This window comes from Carassius auratus, chromosome 17 (assembly GCF_003368295.1).
Source record: "Carassius auratus strain Wakin chromosome 17, ASM336829v1, whole genome shotgun sequence".
Lineage (NCBI taxonomy): Eukaryota > Metazoa > Chordata > Actinopteri > Cypriniformes > Cyprinidae > Carassius > Carassius auratus.
This window is the reverse complement of record NC_039259.1, coordinates 19560968-19580860: the sequence shown is the minus strand read 5'-3', so window position 1 is coordinate 19580860 and position 19893 is coordinate 19560968. Positions and strand designations below refer to the sequence as shown.

The following is a 19893-nucleotide window of genomic DNA, read 5'->3' as shown; positions in this document are numbered from 1 at the left end:
ATGATCTGTTGACCAAATGATTACAATGACACACGCAATTAGTCCGTTAACAGAACCTACTGGTATAATGCATTGTGCAGAACATTTTACCAAGTAGAGTGAAAAAGTGAAAGCTCCCAGTGCTGTTGGACTGTTATAACAGTGCTAAAAAAGAGATTTAAAAAGGTTTCTGAAAATTTGACTGCCCCCAAAAAACCCCAAAGTTACTGAAGTTCTCAGTAATGATACTAAGCACAAACGATTGCTCTTTGTTGTCAGAAGAGCTTTGGGAATTACACATGGCAGATTTCTTTTTTCAGTATGATCCTCTTCCCCTCTGCCGTCTACCTCAAGATGATCCTTCTCTCTGGCAAGACATCTGACTCCCATCGTACCCTCTAGTCTCACACAGAAACCCAGCTCCATGGAAATGCGTAATCTCACTGTGCTCCCCAGACCCGGTGAGTTGACAGACAGTAAGGGATTCACATTAAAACCTGGACCTCCAGATGTGTAAACAGCTTTTTGTGCACACCGGGGATCAGCCTTGGGAAGGAGTTACTGTGAAGTAAGCTAAAACAGCTGCTCCAAGCGGGGATAGTAAAGCTTCTTCAGAGAGCATCCCACACGCACACAGATGCCTGAAAAAGCAAATCCTTTTCTCCATTTCACTCTGTTCTCTTGGCTAGATGTAATACGTGAAAGTCATGGGTATTTATTGCACTAGGTAATGATGCTGGCTGGAAAAACAGCTATTTATAAGACATTACAGGGCAAGGCTCTTTCAAACCTTCAAGAAAGTTTCAACAAATAGTTTTCTAATAATGCTTAAACTGTTGCCACATATTGGTCCTTTCACATTAGCTTCAAACCACAACTTGATTGCTTTCTCGATGCATACTGTCAGTCATTATTCATAATTGCACACTGCATTCATTGTCGAGATATTTATTACCCCCATGTACTGTCATTCTGCTTCTATGATAATCATTAAGTAATTCATTATGCACTAATAAATGGAAATGGGTATAGAGAAAATGCTGACAGCAAACTTCAGAGGCTTGCAAAACTTATTGTGTGTGGAGTGTAAAGGAAATTAGATGCTATTTACACCCCAGTGTAAATATTAACATAAACTATTTGCATTTTGTCAAGTACATAGCATCCTATATAAACACTACCATTCAAAAGTCCCTTATGCTTACCAAGGCTGCATTTATTTAATCTGAAAAACTGCAAAATAATTTTATTACTACAAATTATATATATATATATATATATATATATATATATATATATATATATATATATATATATATATATATATATATATATATATTAAAATGCAGTTTATTTCTGTGACGGCAAAGCTGAATTTTTAGCATCCATAACTCCCATCTTCAGTGTCATATGATCCTCCAGAAATCATTCTAATATGCTGATTTTGTGTTCAAATAACATTTCATTTTGTTACCAATGTTATAAAGAGTTGTGCTGCTTAAATTTTTCTTGGAAAATATGCATCTTTTTTCTTTCAGGCTAAGAACAGAAGCAGGAGGAAAAGGCTTAACGTGTTATTAAACGCGTTTAATTCATATTCAGGGATCATCTGATTTTTTGTAGATAGTATACTTTATTAATATGACGTTTAGTGAGTTTGGTCTGTTAATATCACAGTATTAGTAAATTAAACCACATTAAGCGTTTTTTAGAATGTCCTGATGACCTCAAATTAGATGTATTGCCGCGCCACAGGAACCTTTAGCTGCAAATTTTGCATATCAGCTCATCTAAATTTGCTGGCTCACCCTTTTCATTGGGTTGACAGCCGAAATATTCCCAAACTGGCGGCGTGACATTAGGTTTTGGGACGAGATCGACGGCTCATGAGAAAATTACAGTCGTAACCATATTGTATCATTTATTTAACATTGAATGCACAGTGACAAATTGAAAAAAACAAGAAGGCCACAGCCTCATAAAATGTTTTTATGAGTTTCTGTGGTTGCTATCTTTCCTCTGTGGTTTGCTTGTCAATAGTGTAAATAGCACTATTACAATATTGCAGTTATCGCGATAGCCCTATTTCCAATATCCAACTCAGACAACATTTGGTAGTTTTGTCTGGTTCCACCAGACTCTTGGGCACACTGAAGTGGCCAGTGCTATTTACACCTTCTACAAATAAAAAACTTCCAAAAACTGACAGAAAATATCATACATCTAAGCACAAACAAACTAAACCAGCAAAGCCTCAGTTCTCACCTCTGACGACAATGTTGGTGGATTTCTTCGCAGGATTACCCACGTTGTTACTGGCTACACAGCTGTAAACACCAGCATCCTCTGTGCTGATGGCAGGTATTGTGAGGGTCTCACTGTTGAGATTGCTCTTCTTTGGAAGCTCTTCATTGTTCCGAACCCATGTCAGGGTCGGCGTGGGCTCGCCTCCAGAGATGATGCACACCAGGACCACTGTCTGTCCAGGGTTGGCAACAATAGGGTCTTCCACAAGCAGCTTAATAGTCGGGGAGGCTAGGACAAAAACAGACAATGTAACTCTTATCATCTTTATATGAAAGCCCTATTTTCTTTTTTAAAAGGACACTTGCTGCTACTCTTACATGATTTTTGACATTTACGTCAAGGCGAACACATCTATTACCATTGACTAGAAGTGATGGCTTGCAGTTCAAAAAGTTTGACAATTTAGCATTTTCCTCACACACACACCTATTGTTTCGCTTCAGAAGACATGATTCATCAGATGGAGTTATATGGATTACCATCATCTTTATGTCAAGTGAGTGCATGTATGACAGCTGGCCAAAAGTGCTGGTTTATAGTTTAAAAAGTTTAACACATTAGTATTTTTCTCACACACTCCTATCATTCTGCTTGGGAAGACATTGATTCAACAACCGTGGTTGTATGGATTACCATTCTGTTTGCTTTGCACGGTTTTTAAAGCGTCAACTTTGAGGAATCTGTCCACTTGCATTTTATAGACTCACATAAAAGGATTATTTTTCAAAAATTCTCAGTTTGTGTTCATCTGAAGTAAGAATGATGGGAAAACTGACATTTTTGGGTTCCCTTAAACATGTAAGGTGTAGGAGCTATCCAAAAAGTTTAAGGAACACATAATAAAACTTAACAGCTTGACTCATGAATATTCATTCTGGGATGTGATTTTCAAGGAACCAGAATAGTTTAAATGCTTGTTTACAACCAATTTCAGGTATGTGACCAACTTCAAATGAGTAATTACAGCAAAAATACACAAAGTTCACATACTGTACCAGCTTGATCTAAAGTATGGTGGTTTACATTACTATGCTAATGTGTTTATATTTTAGAAAAGTGGTGTTTACAATTATCACCCAAAGGGAGTGATTTACTTGGTCCCGTAATGCAATAGGTGACCATATCCGATTTATATAATCAAGGCCTGCTCCTATGAGCACACTGGCACGCTGTAATGTAAGTGCCTTCAAGTTGGCAAAGCAATCAGTCAATGATGATCATCCTCATCAGCCAATGTGCTGCCAGAAATGCACTGAGAGACGAAAAAAGAGGTGAGAAAGAAGGATAGTGCAAGAAAACGAGAGGGATGGGAGGGGTGGTGGAGAGAGAGAGGAAGATAGAGAAACCGAGATGGCCGGAGGGAAAGGTCTGCCGACTCTGTTCATTCTTTAATGGATTCCGTAAAGGTCAGGTCTTCGCCGCAGTAGCATGTGAAGCCCACTGAGACAGATAAGGAGCACAGGGACCCGCAGGGCCATTTCCTTAAGAATATGGTTTTGCCATGGACTGAATTAACTGCAAGGCCAGTGGTAAAAACATCAGCCTGGGGCAGTTTCTTCAGCCGTCAACCGACGAAGGAGGAGAAAAGTAGCAGCAGGCCTCTAAATGTAACAGGCGTAACATACACAATAACACATGCAGCACTCACAGCTCGCTGATTATCAGACCACACAGCACTTGTGGTGACAAGAGCCTCAGGGCACTTCCTTTTGAGAGTTGCTTCTGTGGTGCTGCTCACATGTAGTTTCTTACTCGTTGGAAGGCTCAAATATAGCAGAAGGAGACTAAAATAACAGACAATGCTGTGCACGAGGAGGGGGCATTGGTTTTGCTCTCACCAGTTTTGTTAGTGAGCCGGAACAGCACACTCTTGTCAGGGATACCACAGACACTGCGGACAGAGGCAGTGCACGTGTAGTTAGCGTAGTCCTGAGGACGCAGGTTCTTTAGCTTCAGGATCTTGGTCTCCCCCTGCAACCCAAGCAGAAGACGTTGTATGAACAGAAACTCAGCAGGTTTTGCTTTAGTACACAGATTAATATGAATAATATTCAACTGTTAAAAATACAATTTTGTCAGACAAACTGTATTTTAAAGGTTGATTATATTATTGAGTGTAGGAAAAGTTAACATTACATACAAAATTAAGTAAAGTCAACTTTTAGGTAATTTAGTAAGATCAACTTAAACATTAAGAACTTACTTGCCGTTAGGTTCAACTAAGGCTGCTGAACATGCTCAGTTTGCTCAGTAATGATGCACTTGAAAAATTATTTTACTTAGTGGTTCTAAAATAAAATAAAATAGATAGATACATGCTATCATAGCTTCAGAAATCACAAACTGATCTTCTCTACACATAAAACACTATTCGGAATACATCCAACAAGAGAAAGGAAAGAGGAAAAAAATTAGCCATATCCAATCTGACCTTATCTGAGCTTTTTTGTGCTTTAAAAGACTTCCGCTAATTTGCTCATTTTGGTCTTGTAACCCCTCTGGCTACTGGAGCTTTATAGAGTAATCTTACACAATTTGAAAGTACTGAGAGTTTCATTTTACAATACAGCATTGTTTTTTAATTGGTGTTTAGCGACCCCCCAAAGATTGTCACAGATCTATACTGATACAAACAGAATGGAAAACAAGGCTAAATACAAATAATTAAATGCAGCTAACCATATAATGGTGCATGGTTAGCATGGCAAAAAATAGGGTTTTATTTTGAAGCCAAACCAGTTAAGAACCAGTTGATTACGTGCACAAGCGACTCACCTCAATTCAAAGGTCAATTTCTACAAAGACAGGCATTTTAAAGTCCATCAGTTAAAAATAGTGGCACTGCTTGATACCAAAATCTTCTGAAGATACTTAGCTTTTGATCTGCTTTTTAGTCTGAGACACTGACAGAAAGCTGCAGAGTATTAGATTCATATTCATAGTTCTGAAGAGGCTGAAAGATAAAGAAGGCTCTATTGAAAATAACATGCAGAATCTCCTTTAAGTGCACAGGCTAATGTAGCGTGATTGATTCTCTGTAGGGAATAAGAAGAGCGAAACAGGTCCTGAAATACCCTGTGTCTTATGACTAATTACCAGGATGGATCTACTCTGGGCAAATCACTGTGCCATATCGGATGTGACAAAGCAGTGTTTTGAAAGCAGCCTTTTTTCTTTAACTGTCAGATGATGTGCATCCTCCTGGACCAGATAACACTCACAATGTCAACTGATGCTCCCTCTTTTTCTCTCCTGATAGCTGCAACATCTTTCATGCAAGAGCAATTAAGTTCATCAAATGTTTTCAAGCAACTCAGGCTTTCATCTTCTCTCATTTTAAAGTTATAGGTTTAAATGTCAATACCGATGAACACTGTATCAGCTATTTCACAATGGCCTCAAACATAACTTATCTAATCAGAATTTAAAGTAGTTTAATTTAATTTATTTAAAATGTATAATCTTCACTGTATTTTCAGCAAAAACAACATAGTGATACAGTATATATGGGTATTGTAATATAAAATAATTCATGCTCTCTTCAATTGTTGTCATATTTCTAACTTATATTGTCCATTATATCACTATTGATGCAGTTATGTTACTGTTCAAAATGTTGGAGTCCGTAAGATTTTTTCATGCTTTTAAAAGATGTTTTATGCTTTTTTTTATATTCCAAGATATCATTTACTTAAATAAAAAGAGAAAAACTGTAATATTTTGGAATATTATAATTGTAAATAACTGCTTTCTATTTATACTATATTTAATTTTATTTATTTTTTTTTCTGTGTTGGCAAAGCTGAATTTTCATGATCCTTCAGAAATCATTCATGCTGATTTTGCCCAACAATAAGCATTTCTTATAATGAATATTGAAAACTGCTGACTAAAAGTTTGTGGAGTATATTTGTAATGAATAGAGAGTTCAACAGAAGATCAGCATTTAAAGAAATCTTTTTAAACATTATGGATTTCTGTCACTTTTGATAAATTGAATGCATCCTTGCTTAAAAGAAGAAATAGACTGTTTTAAATTAAATCTACTGACCATCTACTTTCAAATGGCAGTGTATATCCACACACATATGATAAATTGATATACAGCACGTCTGAGCTAACGTCTTACCTGTGTAAAGAAAGGCTCATAGATCTCCACACCCTTGTCCAAACCTTGAGACAGGAACTCCCTCCCCCGTCTCCAGCTGTACCGCACAGGAGGGTTTGAATTGGCAGCACACCGCAGGAACACGGTCCTCTCATAGTAGAACTGCTCCTTTGCCTCTCCTATACTCTGATGGACCGTCACAATGGGGTCATCTAAATCTGAAATGTAAACAGATGGGTCAGTCACACTGATTTAACATTGCTCAGATTGCCCTGAAAAATGGCCGTGAGACTTTTGCGGATATGGTGGTAGACAGAAATAGCCATCTAGAACCCTAGCTAGGTATATTAAAAAAAGGCTTCAATAAACACAGGCACGTAGGACTGAAGTATGGAAATGACAGAATGTAAATAAACAGAAAACTAGGTTACAGGTAAACAACAACTTCCATATTTAGGTTTATTTATGCCACCCTTCATGCATTCATATTCATGCCCCAATTCCAAAAAAGTCATAAGCTCAATTCAAACGCATATTTCACAGTTTTATACAACAAAAGTTGCGTGCCACTATTAGCATTAAGTTGTCGCTAAATATACCTTAATATGTGGAATAATTCCAACATTATAGTGTGACTTTTCCCTGTTTCCTCCCAAGCTGCTCAGAGATTGAAGGCATAATTTGTTGAATTGCTTAATGAGCCAAAAACGACCTAAATTAAGAAGCCCATAAAAGAATTGAAATTTACTGGAGCGCAATTCATACAGTAGCCTATTTATTATGGTCCAAGATAGACATAAATTACTTTCGACATTTTTTACTCATTTTACACCAACCTAACCAATTAAACACCAGTTAAAACACATATGTGTTATTGAGATCAAATGCAATCTGGTAAGGTTCTTAGTTCATGCAATGTCTAAGATATAACAAATAACAATGAACAGTAGGCTTACATTATTAAGCAACATCAAAAACTTGAAATGGCATCAAACTATTTTTGTTTATTATTTTAGTTCCGTTTGGAAAAAATCAACTTTATCAATTTAAACACTTTGAAAACAGCACTAAGTGGGTGCAGCAACATCCAAGCGTTAACAGCAAATATAATGTTTAAAATGATGGACCACTCAGGCGCCTGCATTTTGGCACTTGAATCGTAAGTATTTTTACAACCGTCATTTTTTTCAAGAGCTACAGTAATTATCATAGAGTGCTTGAACGAGAAGCCATGTGCTTTTACAAACTGCCCTCAAAAGCACAAGCCTTCCTCGACTCTCGGCTATAAATAAACCAAGCCTTTCAAAATCTTTCTTTCTCTTGTTTGCAGTCATTAATCAATCTGCTCAGCAACTATTTGACTGACAGCACTGGTGATATTTTCCAGCACGCCAGGTGATATTTTTAATGTTTTTCACGAAACAGAAAGTCATACAGGTTTGGGTGAGTAGGCCTAAATGATGACAGAAAATGGTCTCTTTTATTGGAAAATAGATCAAGATCCAAGGTTGAAGTTGGCCACTTTGGGACGAATGTAAACCAGAATGCAATCAATATCGCTGCTGTCCATCTCGAGTGCTTTAAACTGATGACTAGTGAGTGCTGCCACACTCAGAGACAACGCGCGCACCCAAATCGAAGCACTCAGTTGTTTATCGGCAGTGTGTTGGCTGTTGTTTATCAATGACATGTGTCTAGGCTTTGATCACTGCATCAGGAGTAGCATGTCTCTGATCGATAAAAGCGAGTGCCCACCAGCGAACAGTCCACCATGAAGAAGCAGGAATAAAAATGACAAGCTGAGGTCTGTTCTCTAATTCAAGGGTAATGACTTGCTCCTCATTGTCTCCCCACGGCAATGCTGCCTGCCATCGTCCATCGCTCCTCCTATTCATCTCTCTGTGCTACCGTAAATCACTTTACAACATCTAGTGCTCCTCCGTGTCTGTAGGGAACAGAGGCAACACACAACTCCTTTTTGACAGATCGTGATAGCTTTTGATGGTTCCGATAGCAGAGGAGTAAACCTTTGAAACTTGGAAAAATTCGGGAGCGAGCCTACTGACACTGATGTCTCTTTGAAGAATAATCCTCATTTTCATTTCACTCATTCATTAAACCTCTCATTTTACGCATTTCGTCACCTATTCAAAGGCTTGAATTTGATTTCAACAAAGTCTCTGGTTGCCAGTCCTTCAACGAGAAGTGCCTTAAAGTCGATAATGAGGCCATGTGGCATCTCGAAGAAAATAAAAGTGTTCACGGACTTAAAATGGTGATGGGTGTGAGTGCAAAACTCTTTGAAAGAGAGCTAGATGAGATATGCTCTTATTATGGGTCATATAAAAAAATCTGACTGGCTGGCTTTTGATGATCTAAGAATGTGCTAGACAAGAAACACGTGAAATAACACATGCTCCATTATAGCCCAGATATTGCAAGTCTGACCATATCAGAGGTAATTCATTTCAAACATAAAGTGGTAATGAAACATAGGCAGAGTTAATGGTTTCCATAAATCACTAGTATGATGAGACAACTCAATGGATTCTTTGATATATTTAAAGTTTGTGGTTGGAAAGATTTTTAATGTTTTGGAAAAGAAGTCTCTCTTGCTTAAGGGATGCATGTTTTTGATCACATCATTGTGAAATAATATTTTAATTTAAGAGTCGTTTTCTATTTGAATATATTAAAAAATGTCATTTATTTCTGTGAAGGCAAAGCTGCTTTTTCAGAATCATTATTCCAGTCTTCAGTGTCACATGATCCTTCAGAAATCATTCTAATATACTGATTTGGTGCTCAAAGACAATAATCAAGGTTGAAAACAGTTTTAATTAATAGAGTTTTGTTTAATAAAAAGGTTAGCATTTAATAAAAAATGCATTTATTTGAAATAGAAATATTTTAAATATTATCAATTTAATGTCACTTCAAATTAATTTAATGCATCTAATATTCATTTATATATATCTAAAAAAAAATAATGACAAAATGTAAAAAAAAAAAAAAAAAAAAAAAAAATATATATATATAGATATATATATATATATATATATATATAACTGGTAAAATTTCAAATATTGTATATACCAATACAGTATTTTTCCTAATACAGTATTTTGTTTCTTTGAGCATTGAGCAAGTGTCATTACCCAGTCATTAACACATTTTGCTATTGTGTCGGTATCATTAAATGACACCATAAGTGGGTAAAATATTTTCTAAGCAGTTATTTAGTAGATGTTTTTATTCAAAGTGACTTACAGTACACTTATTTCAGGGACATTCATTGCTGAAGGGCACAAAGGTTGTGGCTAATGGCTAGCTGCTTAAGAGGCTGAGATTTAGTCACTATAACACCCTGTTTTGTTAGTGAATATTGTGCATAAGTAGGCATGTAAAATGTGCTTGGAATTTGTGCTACTGTCTCTCTCTGAGCTACATAAAGCAGCTAGTGAGAGACGCATTAACGCTTAGAAACCGCTCTGGCCCATTATAAACAATGCTGGAAGGTCATCCAGCCATGATAAATTATTTAGATTACTGTGCCTAACATGTTTTTTTTTTTTTTTAGAGAAATGGGTTTGAATAATGGGTGCTCGTAATAGCTTAACAAGCAAAGGATTTAAAAAAATTCCCCTTTTTTTTTACTGTGTTTTTTTCATAATCATGAAAAAAGGACAGAGAAATGGAAATGTAAAAATGTATGTTTTTTTCAGAAAGCTTGAAGTTATTTAAGCTTTAAAAAAACAAGAGTACTTCTAATTTCTAATCATTATTATGCTGAATGATATAATATATAACTTTTGTAATACATATATAATTTTGATAAAACAATTGTTGCAATGCTACAATCAAAAGTTTCTGTTTCCTTTTATTTGTTGGTTTATAAAACTGAGTTTACAGCATAAAAGCAACATTGAACCTAGAAGGTACTACAGCAAACGCTTCTGCTTATAAGTGTGTCTTTCCACCTGATTATCCATGATTTGTAACCTGAGGATTTTTTAGTGAAGTGCTGAATCAAGGTTGACTATGTGCCTCAAAAGCTAAAAGAGAGATGCAGGGACAGTCAGCAAAGGCTACTACCAAGCTATTGTTGACGAGATTGTGTGTTAAGTGTGTGTTTTTTTGCCGACAGGCGGTTGAGCTTGTTAACTCACAGTAGACGTCCACTCGGATGGATTTGATGGCAGGAGTACCGAGGCCATTCTCAGCCTTACAGTAATAGCGGCCGCCCTGGTGCCTCTGGATGCGGGTTATGCGCAGTGTCTCGTTGAATACGCTGGAGTCCTGGAAGCGGTCAGTAGCACTTCCTGCTGTCTTGGTCCATCGTATCTGACACAGGAAAAAAACAGAGAGAAACAAAAATCACATCAGCTCAGAAAGAACCTTATCAGCTAGTGGCTTAAAACTAGCCTAGTGCCTTCCTTAGAGCACATGAATTGGGTAAAAACCAACTGGGCAAATCATTGTGTAATAACATATATAAAATATGACAATAGTAGAATCGATTTAGCAATTTTTGCTAGCTTAAATTGATCAAAACTGAATTTTTAGGCCGGTGCTTATGTATATTTGCATTCTCTAGAGTAAAAAACAACAACAAAAAAACAGACAATGTCTCAATTTAAAAAAGACTGGATCTTTTAACTGAAAGATTCCTACAGATGCCATAATAAATGTGGCAATTTTCCCATTCATTTTTTCTGCGAGTGTTCCATCTCCTCCTCTATATCTGTCTCTGGTGAAGCATATTGGCTCATAGACACTCAAACATTATACAGTAAATACTGATAAAAAGACACAATTATGATAATGTTGCTGAGTTTTAAAAGTCAACATGAAATAGTGTTCTGTTATGACAACTTTGAGTGATTTGCATGGTAATGTACATGACAATGTTAATGTATTTTGTCTTGGTGGAATAAATCTGCTACACTGCTGCAGCAGAGCAAGTACTGAGGCTTGCTACTAACAATACATCCACAGCATGTGTGAGCAAGTAAGAAATATTGCTGCTTTACATATATAACATGAATAACCTCCATAGCCAGAGGTGGAAAGTAACGAATTACATTTACTCGCATTACTGTAATTTAGTAGCTTTTTTGTGTACTAATACTTTTTAAAGTAATTTTTTTAATCTGTAATTGTACTTTTACTTAAGTATATTTTGTTTGAAGTACTGTACTTCGCTACATTTGAAAACACATGAATTACTGAGTAAAAAAAAAATAAATAATAATAATTAATCGCTCCCTGGAAACTACGGCAGTAAATAATGGGCGCAGGAGGGCAAACTGGCGCTAAAATCACAAGAAAGATGCAGACAGACAAAACAGGCGTTAGTGGTGCAGACACTGCTGAAAACGAAACCCCGTCATATTCTGAAGTCTAACTCGAACAAAATGAAGTGAACCCCTGGCCATATGTATGCTCTATTATTCAGTGTAAGCTGTACTTGCCTAGGGAGACCAAACTAGCATCTTATAAAATCTCGACAAGACATCAACCCTTTGCAAGAATGTAGAGGTAAGTTAAATAATTGCATCGTTGCATTGGTGGTTAAAATGAAGCTTTGACATTTTAGCAAGAGGTTTTGCACAAATTAGCCAAAAAGACAGTGGTGAGGAGTGTGCTATATATATCGTCTGCGATAATATCATAATTTTTGTTTTAATGATGTGCGCGCGCATTTATAGTGCATTCTTTCACTGTGTGATTCAGTCTCCTAAAATGCATTTAGAATGATCACAAAATTGAAGATATAGGGGCAGAAAATTCACATATTTATATAATTTCATATATTAAATCAAAATCACAAAGAATGCCATATTTTCCTCCAAAAATCATCATTAATATATGATTTTATATTAGCAGAAAATAATTCCAAACACAGCCACCAAGGCAAAGTTTTGCGTCTCTGAGCAACGTGACAGTGTTTCGTTTCTGAATGAATCAACCGTTTAAATGATTCGGTTCAATCGCAATGACTCACTTATTAACAGTGACCTGCTGACACATACTGGCCATTTTTATTTCACATTTAAAGTATCTTTTGATTTTTTTAAATAATTAATTTCTTGTCATTTCAAATGAGTATTCAACATTTTATGTCTTGTATATCAAAACATTATTCATGCATTTGTAACTGCAGGTTAAATGCATTCTTGTACTGCACTAAACAGTGTAATACATCTAAATGCCACTTCCAATGAATCTTCTGCATTTCCTCTGCATTAAAAGATGAGTTTGTTGATACTGATTTGCCTGGTAACAGCCCAAATGTTTTATTATTCTAAATAACTGATTCCTTTAATTAAAAACAACTATCCCAGGGGTGTCAAACTCAGTTCCTGGAGGGCCGTAGCCCTGCAGAGTTTAGTTCTACCCTGCTCCAGCACACATATCATGTAGTTTTCAAATAAACCTAAATGATTCGATTAGCTGGATCAGGTGTGTTTAATTAGGGTTATATCTAAACTGTGCAGGGTGTGCAGGACTGTGGCCCTCCAGGAACTGAGTTTGAAACCCTTGGCCTGTCCCATTTTTGACTCCCTCCCACTGTTAAAATGTAACTAAGTAAATTTTACTCTGAGTAAATTTTAAATGAGCTACTTTTTACTTTTACTTGAGTAGATTTTTAGACTGGTACTTTTACTTATACTTAAGTAAAATTTCATTAATGTAATGGAACTTTTACTTGAGTAGAATATTTTTGTACTCTTTCCACCTCTGTCCATAGCATACATGATCACCCCGTAGCAGATCTATACAAGTGGAGCTGGGGAAGGTGGAGGGTTTCTGGTGTGCGCTGCTAACTGTTACCACAAACATTAGCTAAGTATTTGAATGTTGAGCAGCGAGCTCATATGCTACCGATACAGGAGAGAACCTATCAGCTGTGCTGATGATGTCATGCTTGTCATGTGACACACAGCAACCTTAAGTATAAGTATATAAGTATACATGATATAGGCTTAGGTTTTATTTATTTGAAATATTCCCAAATGTGTTAACAATATCATTAAATATCTTGATTCTTAAATATGTAAATGCATTTTGCACCTTTATAGATTAATTGATCTATAACAGGCGATGGGCAAAGTAACCTAATATTATAATCTATTAACTATGCTTGAACCCCATCTTTATACTTACACTTTCATTGTACAGAAACAGAGCAAAGAACATTTTTCAAGCACTTTTAAAAACTTATAATCACTGAAGCTGTTTACACTGTGAAATAAATATCCTACTTCGTACGCACATCTGCACTTTGTTGTTTCTGATGAATGAATCGTCAGAGAACAGAATTCCTTCAGCGGGGGAACAGAATGCCAGCATTTCCGCGATGACTCATCTGAACACCTCTGATTAGCTATTGCATTCATAAGCTCAACTGAATCGTGTGTGATTGCTTGGTTATAATATGCAGTATTATAGCTGTAAAAACTGTCTCTGGCTCAGTGCCAACCTGAGTGCGAACGCAGATTTGAATTTAACAGCTGATGCTGTGCAACACTGCACCTTCTAATCATGCTCATGTGATTATATGAAATATAAAAAAAATATTGTTCTGCTATTTTTTTGTCTTTTGAAAGCTGCATTCAAAATCCATTTGGCTCAAAAATCTGAGGGAGCATGTGACGCCTCTGATGCTACTGTTCACATTAAGGTTTTGACTTGGAAATGAGCAAATACTCTACCACAAATCTGATCTCCAGATCAATACATGGCATAAGCTCTATTTGAATGGTAATTAATTCAAGATCCCTTGCAAATAAGTCTTTTACTTTGAATGATCTTTTTCTCTCTCATGAATTAGACTCCGTATTTGTAATTGAGACTTGGCTCAATGTCGGTGAAACGACTTGCCTGTTATTATGTCTAGCCTTATTTACATCCCGTGGTAAATAGGATATACACAAGCTCCAGTTGGGATCCAGAACACCTGAGAAGAGATGATGCTGACCCCTCAGAGGACCCCAGATGATGCTAACCCTAAATCAACAAACAGAACTAACAAATATTTCTACAAGTGTGACTGCATCATATAATAATTGCTGTTTATAATGTTCATCGTCTGGCTGACTACGTCTTGTACTCATTTTTCTGAAAAATCCTGTCATATGCACACAAACTGACAGTCACCACTTATAAGCTACTACTAAATATTGTAGAAACGTAATTTTCTGTAAAGTTGCTTTGTAATGATTTGTATCGTAAAAAGTGCTATACAAATAAACTTGAATTGAATTGAATTATGTTATTTCTTTGTCACCTCACATATAGTAATAAGTTAACATGTATATTCTACAGGTTTATATATTACAGCATATTTATAATAATTGCCCATTTTAACAATTTACACAATCTGCCTCTAACTTATTTTTTAGTTACTTCACATATATACAGGTTTATAGATCAAAATAATTTTATAATAATCGCTCCACATAATAATGGTCCATTTTAACAGTTTATCTTAGTCACTGTGGTGGGTGGTAAACTATTTTATTTTTATTTAAAATCAGTACACTTCTCTAATACTAGTCCCTTTTATCAAAATAAGCAAATGCTTTTCACAACACATACAGTAGCATCAAACAGTTTGGCTACAGCACATAGAGGTGGTCTATAAATGATTTTTCAAACAATTTTTCCATCGATTCATTCTTTCAACAGTTCGATTTAAAACTGAATTAAATTCGCACACAAACCTACAGCTCGACTGAAAACAGCATGAAATTCAGCACAGCATTTTCTCCTAAGACTTGGAAGAAAAACACCACGATTTTTGATTCGGACAGCAATTAAATCACTGACTACCACCTGTAAATGCTGAAAATACATAAGTTCCCCGAAGGGGAATATATTTTCAGCCTAAGTAGGACAACAGAATATTTATCAAAATAGTAAGTACATTTATTATACTATATGGATACCACTTTTTAGAACAAACAATGATCGCCTTACAGTAATTGCCTCATTAACATTTTATATGCCAAAACAAATATTTTAATGTCAAACAAACCATCTCAAATAGCAATTCACTTTTTTAATACCAACACACACATACACACACACACACACACACACAAATACAGTATAAGTCAGAAGGAAGCATGGAGAGATGAGGGAAAGGACGCTGCACACGAAGCTCAGCCGGGCATAGAGAGAGAGATTCTGTAGCTCCCTCTGTGTACTTGTCTGCCAACCAGCCAGACAAGTGGAGCAAATTGCCCATTCAGGCCTGGCTTGGCTTTACCGAGTCCTGAGTGAGACTTACTGTGTAGATGACCTACATTACAACAGAACCCCCCTTTATCATCCCTGCTGCTCAAGAACCTCAGAGGCGGGAGCAACTCAGCTTGAGTCCATCTTCGATCAAAGCTCCGCCTTCCTCTTGCAAGCAGCAACTTCTTCCTCACCCCAACTATTAGCCCCTCTCTTACTAATTGAAAGCATTTTCAGCTTCGCCTCAAAAGACCAAGCGTTGCTTTCACTTAGGCCTTGGTTTTCTTCTCGCGAAGGTCTATGAAGAAAAAAAAAAAGACGGTTTGGAGCCCAAAAGAGTCCGAGTAACCCTTGGAAGTGGAAGAATGAAATCCATTTCATGCTTTGCTGAGGAAGGAGGGCGGGCAGATTTGTTTACATATATTGGATGTTGGTTAGGAATAACGGCGTATTGGAACTAGCAGGGCTTAGATACGCTGGCTTTCTTTGTGAGCTCGAACAGGAAATAAGGCAGCTAAAGAAAAGTGCTTAGCCCTGTATGTCTGCATGCACTGAGGTGGGCTATAGCTGACAGCGCACAAATAGGAATTCCTACTTTCAGAGGAGAGAAAGTGGAACCGAATAATCGTATGTGCATTATGTGACAGCAATTCAGTGTAATACGTAAGAAAAGATGACCCTCTCGAATCCTTAAGACTTATTGTACTTTAACTTCCTTCATTTAATGTCTGCATTCAAGACTTTGGAACTGGGTGGAATAAAAAAGTAGCACATAAATCAAAAATCTCTGTTTTATTATTTATTTCTGTGTTAGTAGAGATCATGACTCAAACGATATGTTGGGGGTGGAAGTGAAAACTATTTGACGGCAGCCCTGCCTTCACAACCAAAGTGCCACCATAAATAGTCATAAAACAGTGGAAATGACAGCCCTCCAGACCTCAAGCCATATAATACAGGGGAAATATTGTTTCTGAGTAAAGGAGGGAAGGGAAATTTTCACATTACAGTTATTGAAACTCAGGGTTTCACATTAAAGGGCTAGTTTACCCCTAAATTAAATTTCAGTCCTCATTTACTCACTCTCATGTTGTTCCAGACTTTATTTTGTGGCGCACAAATGAAGACATTTTGAAAAATGTGGCCCTGGAAGCAATAGCCAACAATACATTGAATGGGTCAAAATTATTATAGTTTTTTCTTTTATGCCAAAAATCATTAGAATATGTAAAGACCATGTTCTATGAAGATATTTTCTACACTTTCTGCAATAAATACAGCAAAACCTAATTTTTGATTAGTAATATGCATTGCTAAGAACTTCATTTGGACAGCTTTGATGGTGATTTTCTCCCTATTTAGATTTTTTGGCACCCTCGATACCAGATTTTCAAATAGTTGTATCTCAGCCAAATACTGTCCTATCCTAAGAAACCATACATCAATGGAAATCTTATTAATTCAGATAAAATTGACCCATATGACTGGTTTTGTGTAGGTTGCAAAAACTCAATTAAAGTAGATATTCACTCCCAAATCAGATCAAATCAAATCATTGTTCAAATAATGAATACAAATCCCAAAATAAATATGGCAAAAGATCAATAACATAAAACCCAAATGGACCCCATTGACATTTTTTTTTTTTATGAGCTATTCTTATTATTATTATATAATGTCATAACATGTTTATTACAATAAAAAAATAACTATAAAAGGTACTCATGTCTGAAGTATTACAAACATCTCATCCTCATAAATCCGTTAAGTGGATCAGTGCCACAGAGCTCTTGATCCAGAACACTGATGGGAGATCTGTGTCGATGGGACCAGTGTGTCAAATGCAGACAGAATGCACCCATAAAGAGCGCTATATATAGCCTCCAGCCCCCTCAGTCTATCATAAAGCATCCCTGGGCGTATCTTTCTCTGACCCACTCACTGTCTGTGGGATCTATGGGAACTGGTTCAGTAATGGCAGAACTGAAACAAAGAGTTGGTGAAACCTTGGATGTTTAGAGAGTTCATGCTAATTACCAATTAATATGCTTTGCTGCATGGTAAGAAATCTATCTAAGACGACCCTGTTGCTAATTTGACTAAGACAAACATTCTGGAACAGAGCCATACATAAAACCTTGGTGATTAATGAACACGGCGAGTATATTTGGTCACATTTTGCAGTCCTAAGGACAACAAAAGACTTTAGTTGTCATATGTGGTTATCTATCATTTTGAATAAGATATTCAATCTCCATTCTATCTCTAATGTTTTCATTAAAACGTATTAAAATAAAATAAAAAATAAATGATTTTTATAGTGTTAATATCTGTGTAAGAGAACCCAAAGGGGGCCTTAAATTTAAACAAGATGACAGGAAAGATTCTGTGATGTCACTAGTTAGCAGAATATGCTCCTGGGATATAATTCTGAATGAAAGTCAACAGAGAAAGGCATTTATGGGCACAGATGGTGTAGTTACGGCATCAAACAGCAGGGGCTAAAGAGCCCATGCTTAACAGTCAGTCTTTGGACTAGTATATATATATAGATGCTTTGACTGGGATAAAAAAAACATGAACAAATTTTGTCTGTTCCTAACAATTACACATGGTGGTCTTTGACATGTCATCCATTTCAGAACAGCTTCTAGATTTTGTGTTTGTACTGCATCATAGGGATAAAGGAAGTCGGGGAAATCGTGGCCTAGTGGTTAGAGTTTGACTCCTAACCCTATGGTTGTGGGTTCGAATCTTGGGCCGGCAATACTACGACTTAGGTGCCTTTGAACAAGGCATCGAACCCCCAACTGCTCCCCAGGCGCTGCAGCATAAATGGCTGCCCACTGCTCCGGGTGTGTGTTCACAGGGTGTGTGTGTGTTCACTGCTCTGTGTGTGTGCACTTTGGATGGGTTAAATGCAGAGCATGAATTCTGAGAAAGGGTCACCATACTTGGCTGAATGTCATGTAACTTCACTTCATAGAAATAAGCTGTGCCAGTACCAAGTACACTTTCTAATTTTAGGTAATAAATGTTCCTGTATTACATTTTCCGTCAACCTACTGCATTATGTGATACCCTCTGCTTCGGATAGGTCTGGAAATAGTCATATTTCATGTTTACAGACATTAACTTCTAAAAAGCAGAAATGGCAAGACTGCCTTAAAGTGGAAGAGAGTGGATAATTCATTAAAAATCTTTCCTTATTTACACTCAAGGTAAGGGAGTCAGCAAAAGCCGGAGATGAGATCAGAAGCGGCACAAGTTCATTTATTCAAAATGAGGCTGCCAGCAAAAATCTTCCTATCTTTTTACAATGAAGACTGGGAGGCAGAAGCAGCACAGAACATTCAAAATGCATTAGGGTTTTCACAGCCAAAGAAAATGCCCTCTTCATGCACCAACACAACTCAATGCGTGTTCGCTTAAACAATTAAAACAACAAACTGCCTCAATATCAGTCTTCAAACATACTATTCATAAGAATAAACTTATTCATAAATTGTACTTTGCTTTAATTTGATAGTGGTTGTTTGATATTGGATATAAAACAGACAAACCAACCCTAAGCAGTATAGAGTAAATGTAGATATATAAAAGGTTAGATTTTTGTAAGATTTTTGAATGGAAAATATAAAGGGTAAACAATGAAGATTTATATTCAAAAAAAGTGTGGTCAATAAATCTGACCATATACAAAATGCATGTTATTTTTATTTAGTACTGACCTGAATAAGATTTCACATAAATTATGCTTACATATAGTCCACAAGAGAAATTTATAAAAATAATCCCGTTCAAAGGTTAACATACCATTGGTTTTTAATACTGTGTTGTTACTTAAATTATCCAAAGCTCTTTCTTTTCCTTTTTTGTGTTTATTTGTTTAGTTGGTGACAATTTTTCATGAGTCCTTTGTTTGTTCTGAACAGTTAAATTGCCAGCTGTGAATTCTTTGTCCCACAAATTTGTTTTTCAAGCATCTTTTGCATATTTGTACCCTTTCCAACAATGACTGTATGATCTTTTCACAATGAGGACAACTATTGGACACAGACGCTCAGGAAGGAAACATGATGCATTAAGGCAAAATAAGAAAAATGTACAAATCTTCATTCTGTTCAAAGTTTACACCCCTGGCTCCTGATGCATCGCTTTTCCATCTGGAGCATCAATAGCCGTTTGAACCTTTTGAAACAGTTGTATACAGTATATATATATATATATATATATATATATATATATATATA

The 19893-nt window shown here is 36.3% G+C and overlaps 1 protein-coding gene across 3 annotated transcripts in view; it reads right to left on the bottom strand.

Annotated features, from left to right (window-relative positions):
- The window catches only part of mdga2a (MAM domain containing glycosylphosphatidylinositol anchor 2a), a 142206-nt gene that overhangs the window by 73930 nt on the left and 48383 nt on the right, over positions 1–19893 (bottom strand). For all 3 annotated transcript variants that reach the window (XM_026286291.1, XM_026286290.1, XM_026286289.1), the window contains exons 3-6: positions 10564–10738; positions 6416–6612; positions 4125–4257; positions 2245–2514 (exon numbers count right to left, since the gene is read on the bottom strand). In XM_026286291.1, the coding sequence (XP_026142076.1) occupies positions 2245–2514; positions 4125–4257; positions 6416–6612; positions 10564–10738 (775 nt within the window). The remainder of the gene's footprint in view (positions 1–2244; positions 2515–4124; positions 4258–6415; positions 6613–10563; positions 10739–19893) is intronic.